General features: G+C 36.5%; 1 protein-coding gene across 2 annotated transcripts in view; it reads right to left on the bottom strand.

The window, feature by feature from the left end:
* The window catches only part of CEP126 (centrosomal protein 126), a 65,686-nt gene that overhangs the window by 31,693 nt on the left and 21,732 nt on the right, over window positions 1-12,261 (bottom strand). For both annotated transcript variants that reach the window (XM_081098529.1, XM_081098530.1), the window contains exon 4: window positions 8,601-8,691. In XM_081098529.1, coding sequence (XP_080954655.1) covers window positions 8,601-8,691 — 91 coding nt within the window. The remainder of the gene's footprint in view (window positions 1-8,600; window positions 8,692-12,261) is intronic.

Raw genomic sequence — 12,261 nt, 5'->3', positions numbered from 1 at the left:
TTGCATCTTATTCCATGGAAAAGTGTGAACACACTTGTTTCCAGTTGAATCACATATATAAGCATGGTTTATATGTCACAGAAAGGTATCTTTAATGTAGACTCTACTTTTAGTGTGCCAAAATGCCACCCCAAATCATCAGGGGATGACATCATCTTCTACTAGAATTTTGCATCTTCTAGAAACTCACAGCATGCTACAGTTTAGCATAAGTACAAAGTGCAAAACAAAGAACAAAGGAAGATTTTGGGTGGAGGTGGGATCAGGATGAGGTGTATAAAAAAAGCTGACTGCTGCTGCACTAGAGCCATTAGTGTGAATCCCAAGGGCATTTACTCCTAATTCATTTGAATTCAATTATTCAAGTCAATGAAGATAAAAATGTTTTAGAAGGTGAGGTATGTATATACCTATCTCCAATACCCATATACATTTTTATTTGGACAAAATGACACAGTCTGGCTCAATGAGTACTAGATTTCTGACTATCTTTTTGTGACCACAGGGAAATCAGGGAGAGCAAGGAGTTATTTAACACAAATTTCTGAACATTGAAAGTATGTTCCTCTCACTTCCTTTTAGGCCTTTCTCTAACATATTCCTTCCCCTTCAATCACCCTTCCCAAACAAAATATTGCTAAATCTACAAAGTATCCAATAAACTCAATTTATTTACCTTTAAGTTGTCGTCTCTCAACTCTTTCTTCTCTATTTTCTTCTCTACTCCACTTGCTTTTCTTCTCTTCTCTACATTCTTCCCCCAGTGAGGAGGATGGAAGGGATGGATAGGAATAAAAGGAGATGGGGAGGTAGAAAGAGAGGGAGAGTGAAGCATGGGGGGAAAGGAAGAAGAAATCATAAAGGAAGAAGAAACAGGCGGAATTGGAGAGGGAAAATCTAAATAAGTTGGAAGCAAACATGGAGAGGGAGTTAAATGCAAAGATGAGGAAGAAAGAGGAATAGGTGAGGGAAGGGAGGATGGAGAGAGAGAAGAGGAAGGTAAAGGAGAAGCAAGAAAGGATGAAGAGGAAGAAAACTGTACAGAGGGTGAAGAAGATGTGGAATTAGAAGGAGATGAAGACAAAGAAGAGGATGGAGAGTGATAGGGAGGCGGGTGGGAGAGAAGAGAGGGAGGCGGATGGTCTGCAATGGCCTGGGGCAGATTTGACAATGTGGTTTGTGGAACAGATTGCTGGACTGACTGAAAAGAATCTAAGTTAGCAGGATGTTCTGGCAATGGAGCAACATAAGAAAGGGTGGGGACAAATTGATGAGGGGGACGACTGGATAAACCGGAAGGCTTCAAAGCTGGGAGAGCTTCCGAAGGGATTGGGGAGACAACCAGTTGAGCTGGAAGGGAACGGCGAACAAGGGCAGGCATTAGAGTGGCTGGGGTACAATGTTGTGCTGGAAGGAAATGTTTGTGCCTGAAAGTTTTGTAAAATAACTTGCTCTGTGAGTCAGAGTCAGGAATGGTTGGAGAACTTCGGGGTGGCTGTGGCAAATGGTCAGGTGGGCCACAAGGAATTGGGGCTGGTAGAAAAGGGAAACTGCTAGAAAAGCTGGGAGTTACTGGGGCTGGAGGGCGAGGAAGATATTTAGTTGGGTAGGACAATAATGGGCCTGGTAAAAAGGTCTTTGGAAGAGTAGAGCGAACAGATGGACGGATAGGCAGGGTATAGGGCTGGCGAGTGGGAGAGACAGTAGGATAGCTTGGAAGAATTTGGGAATGGTGGGATAGCAATGGGGCCCGTGAAGGAGACAGCTGACCAGGTAAGTAGGGATCAGATGTGGAGACAGCTGGACAAGCAGGAATGGATCTGCACAGGTGGGAAAGCATTTGGACAGGCAGGTAGAGAGACAGCCTTATTAAATGGTTTTTTAGTTTAGTTTTAGTTTATGGGTTGCCTACAGGCTTTTGATTAATAATATTTTTTTGTCCTTATGATCCATGTATAATCTTCTTTGTTCAATCATGTGCTCTCACATGGGCTGAGAAATGTACATAGCTTACTCAGATTCCCTTTTTCTCATTCCTTGCTCTTAGAATATTTTCACCTCTCAGAAGTCTGATAGTCATATGGATAATGAATATAGGCTAGATCAGTGATGGCGAACCTTTTGAGCTCGGTGTGTTAGCATTTTGAAAAACCCTAACTTAACTCTGGTGCTGTGTCACATATAGAAATTTTTTGATATTTGCAACCATAGTAAAACAAAGACTTATATTTTTGATATTTATTTTATATATTTAAATGCCATTTAACAAAGAAAAATCAACCAAAAAAATGAGTTTGCGTTTCACCTCTGACACGAGTGTCATAGGTTCGCCATCACTGGGCTAGATGATCTGGTTTAAAGCATTAGTACAAAGGGCAAATAGAGGTCAAATAGACCGCTGCTCAGTTCTGGCCAGATTTCTCAGCATAGCATGTGGTTTAGAATTTATGGTCTAACCACAAATACATGGATATTGGAGATAGGTATCTAACAACATCTTTTAAAGTATAAAAATTCAATGTGAGAGTAAAATAGAGCTACTTTTACCACACTTCTACCAGAGAGTCAAGTATATTATCTTTGTGATAAGTATTTCGAATGTGCTGGAAGGTTGATTACTTATATGTTAAATGTTAGTCCCACATTAACATTTTTGTGTCTCATTATTTCCTGAGGCAGCTTCAATTGTCATATGAACACATTCTCTTTTTCTTGAGGCTTAAGCTTTGAATACCTTTCATTTTTTCATATAAAATTTTTCTCCTTTAGAAGACCACATTACCAGCATCTTAAAATTTTAAAAATCTATTAGTAATATTTTCCATATTAGAACAATTGTTTATGGGTACTGATATATCTCTCTTTCTTTGGAAACTCCCTATTTCTTGGCATTACAGTGATGTGCTGCATAATGACATTCTGGTCAATGACAGACAATATACATGACTCTAGTCCTGTAAAATTATTAGGGAAATAAAAAATTTCTATTGTCTAGTGATGTTGTAGCCATCATATCATCTTAGCCCAACACATTCCTTACATGTTTCTGGTGATGCTAGTATAAACAAACCTACAGCACAAAAAATTATGTATAGTGCATCATCCTTGATAATGATAATAAGCAACTATGTTACTTATGTATTTACTATACTGTACTTTCTATTGTTATTTTAGAGTGTACTCTATTTGTTTATAAAAACCGTTTGCTGTAAAACAGTGTGCTGTGTTATACTGGCAGCAGGCTCATACATCTCACATTCACTGTCTCTTGATTGCATAATTTTCTCTTGTGTTTGATTTAATCTGCTGTTGTTTTGTACAGTAACATGCTTCACAGCCTAGATGTGGAGTAGGCTATACCATCTAGGTTTGTGTATGGACACTCTATGACTTTGTACAATGACAAAATTGTTTAATTATACATTTCTCAGAATGTATCCTGGTCATTAACTGGTGCATGACTGTGCTTATTCATGAATGCATTTTAGATTTATATTCCACAAAAAAAGCCTTTTTAATGTAATAATGACTCTTCAATACTTGCAACTTACTTATATTTGTGATAAATAGTACATATAAATATTTCTATTAACCTTACATCTGGTCATTAATATTTTAATATCTTATATTTTATAGCATTTTATAGTTTACAAAGCATTTTCACACACATTATTTAATATTGTTAGTTATCTGTGAAGAAAAGGTCAACTTTTTAATAAGTAAACCAGTGTTCTCTCTACAAATTTTGCACATCTGTTGTTTTACAAAAAAATAACATTTATATGTGTGTATGTGTATATATAGATATAGATATCATAAAGTCATAGTCATAACAGTATATTTCAACATAGTGAGCCTGGCTTCTGGCTGAGTGGTGCTCCCCCTGTGGGAGCACATTGACCACCAGGGGACAGCTCCTCATTGAGCGTCTGCCCCCTGGTGGTCAGTACACATCATAGTAACTGGTCATTCTGGTTGTTCCATCATAAGGGTTGCTTAGGCTTTTATTATATAGACTAGAGGCCCGAGGCACAAAATTCGTGCACATTAAAAGGGAGTTAATTGCCCTAACCAGTTTGGCCTAGTGGATAGAGCATTGGCCTGTGGACTCAAGGGTCCCAGGTTCGATTCCGGTCAAGGGCATGTACCTTGGTTGCGGGCACATCCCCAGTGGGGAGTGTATAGGAGGCAGCTGATCGATGTTTCTCTCTCATCAATGTTTCTAACTCTTTATCCCTCTCCCTTCCTCCTCTCTGTAAAAAAATCAATAAAATAGATTTTTTTTAAAAAAGGTAATTAGTGGAGATATTTTAATATTGCTATTTGCCCTTTCTCTATAATAGAAGTGTGAGAGATGAAAGGAAATTAGTAAAATGTATATGAAAATAATATATAAATTTATTAATAAATAAACAGTAACAAGGATATAACAACAACAGAGGCATGATATAAAAACGACAAAAACATGATATGAAAACAACAAAATCATGATATGAAAACAACAAAAACATGATATGAAAACAACAAAAACATGATATAAAAACAACAGTGATGCAAACAATGACTGATAAAGTGATTAAACTTATTCTAATATCTCCCTGTACACCACATTAAGAGTGAAAACACTTTTAGAGTGCTTGACTAATTTCCCTTGTGATGAAGTACTTAGAACTTTAACTGTAACATCACATGCTCTTCAAACTCGAGAGAAAGCAACATATAACTGACCATGTGCAAAAACGGGTTCAGGTAGGAATACGCCTACTTTGTCTAGAGTTTGTCCTTGTGATTTATCAATAGTCATCACAAATGCTGGCATCACGGGAAACCATCGTCGAATCAATTTAAATGGGAGGCCAGTGTCAGACAGGGACAAATTAATTCTTGGAATCAGAATAGCCTCTCCCTCTGCAGATTCTGTTAATACTTCAGCTTCGATAATGTTAGGTCGTAATCTTTTGATAATAAATCTGGTACCATTACAAAGACCCCATTTACTATTGAGATTTCTCAATAGCATGATGATTGCACCCACTTTCAATTTTAATTTATGACACAGCATTCCCGAAGGAGTAATACTATTTAGAAATTCGATGGGAAAATTTTCCTTTTCAGCATCATCTGTGGAATCAATGGAATCATCACTCAAATATATGTGAAAATCTCCATTGAGTATATCCAAATTTCCTTCATTTAATTTTTGAACATGCTCATTTTTTGGACAAAGAATTGCACGTTTAGATATATGTTTAATATTATCTATAGCAGTGGTTCTCAACCTTGGCTGCACATTAGAATCACCTGGGAATCTTTTTAAAATCCTGATTCCTGGGCCTCACCCTCCTGTTTCTTTGTTATAGGTTGGGGCCACAACATGAGTAACAAAGAAACAGAATTAAAACTTTATTGTGGGGAGCCGCTACAGTGTTTTGGACAGGTTCAAGCCTTGGACTGATGAGAGGGCACAGTCCTCTCATTGCCACATGCAAGTCCCAGCTTGGAGGGCAGAGCCCTCCCAGCAAAATTATAGCCAATAGCTGTAGTTGTAAGCTTGAACCTATGCTCCGAACATGTGGCCACACGTGCCTGAGTGATGTAGGCTTGATAGAGTTCAGGTGCATGTAGTTCAGGATTGAAACCCAGGAGAATGTTGTAAACATCTTGGTCACGCCCTTACTTTGCCTCATAGCATCTGCTATAAACTAAAGGCATGGCCGTGGGCATGGTCGCTGTCTCTCAGAGAAGCAGTGTCTCACCAAGACCTGGCTTTCATTCTCTTGTCTGTTTTTTCTAAGCCTTTTAGTCGCCCCCACTCAGGTTCACCCCTGGTCGTGCTGGTGCGGCACACTTTATAAAGATATGCCTCCACGCTCCCAGGGCAGGTTCCTGCCTCAAACCTCGCCCTTACAGGAAACCGCTTCTGGAATCAGCTCGGGGGAGGGTGCAGCCGTTGCCAAGACAACCCCTGCTGGACTGACTCCCTTCTGCTTGGTCACGGTTCTGGTCATGATGAACACCACCCAGGGTTTTTATATAAGTAGACTAGAGGCCCGATGCACAAAATTTATGCAAGGGGCTCGGCCCTTGCAGCTGCAGCTGCCTTGGGCCCTCGCAGCCCTGGCTTCGTCCATAAGCTCGTCTGGATGGTCATTTTGCTGTATGGTCTAATTAGCATATTAGCTCTTTATTATATAGGATTACAAGAATAATATGAAAATTATGTATTCTAATTTAGAATGAAGACAACTTCTCATAAAACAATGATGTTATTTAATAGTCCTAGCAAAGATTTAGTGTAATGATAACTTTGCTTGTTTATTATAGGGAAATCAAAGTTGTTCTGATATTTTACCTCTTCTAAGACTTTAAGAAACTATACACTGTTAAACAAAATATTCTATCCTTTCATTCATAGTACAAAGAGCTTTTTTATTAAAAATATCCGATACCACAAGGGATAACAATTGGATACATAGAAAAAGAAACCCGAGAGTAAAAAACTGTGTACAAAAATGCTCATTACTTCTACACTAAATAGTTTGGAAATATTTATCACTTTAAATTCCCTCTGGAAACTAAACTCCCCTCTAATTGTCTGTCATCTTCCTTTTTCACACAAGCTTTTCCATAGTACTCTACAAGCATTGTCTTCACTGCTTCAACTTTTATTTTTTCTGTAACATACTGCTTGCTATCTAGCTTCTACCTCCACCACTTCAACATATTGATTTTTCTAATAGTTAACTGATCTAATAATTGAGTTTGGCCAATGGAAGACACTAGCAAGAAATGGGAGGGTGACAGAAAATATAGGTTTTTGATAATTATTCTGGTGGCTTCCTCTCTGCTGAGCTTGGTTTAACAGTGGCAACTTTCCTCTACTAGGACTGCAGGTGCTGTCTGGCAGCCCTCTTCTATAGTTCAGGTCTGTGATGGTCATGCTGACTTTGTTGTCACCTCCACGCGTGTTTCACCATCCTTAGTTGGTTTCCCAGTCCCTTAATTAATCTCTTTTCAGTTATCCCTTTTAAATGTGCCACCTGTTTCCTGCCAGGATCTTGGAAGATGTAACTTTTTGTTATTGGTTCCCTAGAAACAATTTGATCTTCATAAACTGTTTCTTTCATTCCATGATACCACGCTCTCCTAGTCCTATCTTATCCATTCTATTCCTCTTTGCAGGCTTCTCTCTCTTTTTTTTTTTCCACTTCTTAAATGTTGCTGTTTTTTAGTGTTTTATCCTAGTCTTGTTATCACAGCACATAATTCTCCATGGTTGATCTCATTCATTGTGTTAGCTTCACATATCTTAAGCTTACTAGTAGGTCTTTCTCTTGAGCTTTAGATACAATAGATACGATCAAATAGCCTTTTTTTGGGTCATCTTCAATCCATTATCTACACTTGTTCACAATAAATTGGAATATGTTAAAAAAGAAAAGTTGACCTTATCACCCATTGGTTTAAAATACTTCATTAGCGTCTCTTAAACTTTCAGGATAAAGTTTATATTCCTAAGCATGCAGATGTATTTACCTCACCAATCTCATATCTAGCCAAGCTATTGTTATTTTTCATTCTATCATTCAGCCATGCTCTTACTCCCAGACCACATCTTTCCTTCTATTACTCTTGGCCTTTGCACATGCTCATCCCTCTGTCTGGAATGACATCCATCCTCTTGTTTAATGATTAACTCTTATTTTCTTCAAAGCTTTGCTGAAGAGTCTCCTCCTATTCCATGAGGTCTTGCCTGAACTACAGTGAAGACTGAGAGGATAATTTAATTGTTCCTAGTTCTGATCAAGGAAACTATTGACCACAGGTATTCTAAAAATGGAAGTACTTTAGTAAATGACATCAGATACAGGTAAAATATTAACATAATTTATGCCTGAAATGAAGCTGTCTCTAGTAAATAAATATTAAATATTATTATCATTACTTGTTTGGTACTATTCTATACTTTTGAAGCATTCACTTCTCTCCTAGTTTATATAATGATTGTATTTTACATTGTTATACTTTTCCATATCCCCTTTACAATTCTTGACCTAGTATTATGCATGTAGTAGCTCCAACAAACATTTCTAATAATTAAATGGGAAATATAGGATGTCAGAGAGTACTGTGTTGGTTGGCCATCTTATTGCTTCTAGATGACACATTTAAGCTACCCTGGAGAGGAAGCAGGAGACACTGTAGCTTTTTCAAGACACCAAGGAAAGATTTTCAGTGCAGAAAAACCCATTTCTAACCACAGAGTTACTCCTTTTACTTAAAATTATATCACTATAATTAAACACAATTTTCTCATCTTGGCAAAGATGAATAACCAATATCAATATTTAAAAATGGTTTTGATGATAGTTTCCAAAGACAATTATTCAACCTAAGCAGCATTGTAATTCCAAAACAACAAACTAAAATTCTGCCTTATTCTTGAAGCAAAATATTTATATTCCACTTAACCTTAATTTAATCTGTGAAAATAAAATAGTAATTAAGGAGTGAGGAGTAACTGATGAAAAGGCCTATAAGCTCAGCAACTAGAGACTTATTTATACACTAATAATTACACATGATAATAAATTACTTACCTCAAGTTTATTGTTGGTCTCTGGGAAGAGGGAAAGTTTACTTTTAAGTTGGAGTCTTGAATTTGTTTGAGGGCCTCTTCTAATGGAGGCACTGGTTTTTGAAAAAGTAAGGGGATAATAAAAATCAAATAGTTCAGAATCACTGCATCTTCAACAATCTCTTTATATAATTTAATTGGTCAATGATAAAATACTATTTCTAAAACTTTGGTAAGAAGAAAACATTTTTAAGAATAGTCTAAATAGTTTAAATTTAGACCTCTAATCCACAAAGAGAAATTGCTACTTCAAAATTCTCATAACCAATTTTAAGAATATTTATCTGAAAAAAAAAGAAACTGTGAGAAATGTCCAGACTCTTTGTTCTTGCATACAAAACTCATTACATTTCATCTCAGAGTTCCATAAATTTCTGACAAAATTTATAAATATATATACATATATACATGTACATATGTGTACATATGTACATGTATATACATATATACACATATATAAAACCTCACCTGAGGATATTTTTTCCATTGATTTTAGAGTGGAAGGGAGAGAGGGGGAAGAGTGAGAGTGGGGAGACAGAGAGAGAGAGAGAGAGAGAGAGAGAGAGAGAGAAACATCAATGGGAGACGCATTGATTGGTTGCCTCCCAGGTACATGCCCTTGACTGGGAATAGAATGTGCAACCCTTTGGTCAGTGGGCCAACACTCTAACCACTGAGCAAAAAATATTCTTATGAAGAAAGGGGAAAGCTATGAAAACACCAACTAACATGTATTGAGTTAGGCATTATTTGTTGCAGGCATTATTTTTAAGCATTTTGTAGTATTATTTAATACTCACTATGCCCTATGAGGTAGATGCTATTTAAGTCTCCATTTTGCAACTGAGGAAACTGAGGCATACAGAAGGTAACTGATTTATTCACAGTCATACATTATGTAAACATTCTTCTACATACTACTTAGCACCTCTAATTTACCTTCTTGTTTGAATTGAAACACAGCTGTCTTTTTATAAAATATATATTTTTATTTATTTCAGAGAGGAAGGGAGAGGGAGTCATAGAAACAGCAATGATGAGAATCATTGATCAGCTGCCTTCTGCAAGTCCCCTATTGGGCTTTGAGCCCACAACCCGAGCCAGCAATCTGGGGATGAGCCCTGACTGGGAACTGAACCGTGACTTCCTGGTTCATAGGTTGATGCTCAACCACTGAGCCACACTGGCCTGGCGAAACACAGCTGTCTTTTAAGTATATTGTTTCTCCTGAAACCCTCTTAAGTGAAGACATGATTTTTCTTTGATTACATACTACCTATAATTCAAATCCTGGCACCTCCACACAGTCTTTCCTGCTTTCTCCTTTGAAAAACCCATGTCATCAAACGTCCCTTATTACAATGTTTTTTACCCTAAAATGCTTAAGCAAAACCAGTATATTATTACGTATGAATTAGTTCAAACTTGAACTCCAGAAATAGTCCATTTCCCTAATCAAGGAGTAATAGCATAATATACTAGTGACCAAAACACAATTATGAAATGGTTTGCTGGATATTCTAATCATAAAGGACCAGTCCTCTTGAGGCAGATACTATCAAGCTGTAGCTTTTTCTAATTAGCATAATCAATATCCAAAATGGGTTTTTATTAGTGAAAAATAATAGCCTTTTGAGGAGCCTGACGAATATTTAATATGGGCTTTCTTTGTTGAAATTAAAGGCATTCAAAACAAGTGGATTTGCCTAAACATGTTAATCAGTCCCAACCCTTGCATGAACAAAGACCAAGAATCTAGGGAGGTCTATACTCTTTACGTTACAAATGGCATTTCAGGTTTGATCTCTAACCAGTCCTGTGTCCAGCCGTTAATATAGGAGCATTTCTGATGTCCAATACCAGAAGGCATAGAATTCTGTCTCTGGAATGTGGCTGTGTAAAGGACCTTTCATTTAAGGTGCAGTCAGAGAACCTAAGAAGACAGAGAACTGGGACTTTCTTGAATTTACTGAAAAAGTTGTATAAATTGTTTTATATCTGCTTTGCTAATGACTAGTCATGCTCGATGATAGCCTGAGATTTGCTTTTATTAACTTTCACCACTTGTCTATCAAAGACAACTTAAAAACTAACTTAGGTCAACTTACAACCACCATTACTACTTTTGTTGTTATCTTATGACCTCCCAGTAACTATCTCTCATTTGCTGAGGATAATATAAGCCTATGTTTTTTGAGTGCTTACTGTGTATTAGGGTATTATTATTTAATTCAACCCACTAGTGCCATTGTTTTACTCTCATATTCTCCCTCTAACAATTTTCTGACCTCACTGAAACCAGCAATCCGTCGTCCTTCTTTTGTAGCATGGGAAAGAGTCAGCTCTCATGCATACATGATAAACTAAACTCATAGACCAATAGCTGTCTTACATAGTTTTGTTCTTCATTGATAGCACTGAATTTTCTTAAATTATTAATATTTTGTACAGGTATTATATTCATATTCAGAAATAAAGAATATATGATACACATTTGGCAGCTTACTCTCATCGCTCATTCATATATTCTTTCATTGTCTCTTTATGCAAATATAAGTAAATATGTTGGAATTTTCCCCTTTTCTCACATAGAAGGCAAAATATTATGTATACTGATCTGGGCCTTGATTTTACAATTAATATATCCTAGAAGTCAGGGATAAATACAGGTTTTATGAAAGCATATAATTTGTTTTTGCAAAAACTCTTTTGACTCTTTGTACCTAGACGCTTTGATAGCACCCTTTTTGAAGCAAACAATATTCATGAGTGGTAACTACTTCTTTGAGGCATTTGACACAAATGATTATATCTTCTCTCTTAAAACTATCTCCTCTTTTGTCTTCATATACATTATTTTCTTTGTTTTCTTTTGATTCGCACCTGCTTTCTTGATAACTACTTCTCAAAATCCACTTTTAGTTTTTCTTGCTCTACCTATAGTACATGTAATAGTGTGTATAAAGGCTTTATTTTAGGCCATATACTCAGTTTTTGGTTTATACTCTGTTATTTAGCTTATCTTTCCTATGGCTTCATTTATCAACCATATATATATATATATATATATATATATATATATATCCATTAGTGACTCTTAAATATACATTTCAATTCCATATCTTTTTCTTAAATTTGAGACCTATATTTCTAGTTGCTGATTTGATTTCCCCATTTGAATGAGTCATGCGAGGCTCAAATTCAATGCACTGATTATATATCCTGAATATATTACCTCTTATTACCATATCCAGTGAAGTGCTTTAATTTAGTAGCTTAGCATCTCTTGCCTCAAATATTAAAATAATCTCTACTCTACCTATTTTAGTGTCCCTACTTCAATCTATCTTCCATGTGGTAACTGTAATTATCTTTCTAACAAATAAATCTAATTGTACCAGGGACCCCTAATTTCCTTCCTAATATCAGTTTTTCCTTTCTCCCTTGGCAATAGACTCTATATTGTTAGGGGTGGCAATATAAAAACATAAAATTTTTTTTCAGTCTCTCTTGCAGATGGAGATATAAAAAATTTAAAAGTAGCTCAGAGGTATAGCCTTTTGGCCTTTACATTTCTTCCTTCTTCCTTGCCAATAGCATTGACATGATGGCTGGAGCTCCAG

This window comes from Myotis nattereri (genome assembly GCF_964212035.1).
Source record: "Myotis nattereri genome assembly, chromosome: 9".
NCBI lineage: Eukaryota > Metazoa > Chordata > Mammalia > Chiroptera > Vespertilionidae > Myotis > Myotis nattereri.
Note: the sequence above shows the minus strand (reverse complement) of the source record. Positions and strands in the feature narration are given on the sequence as shown.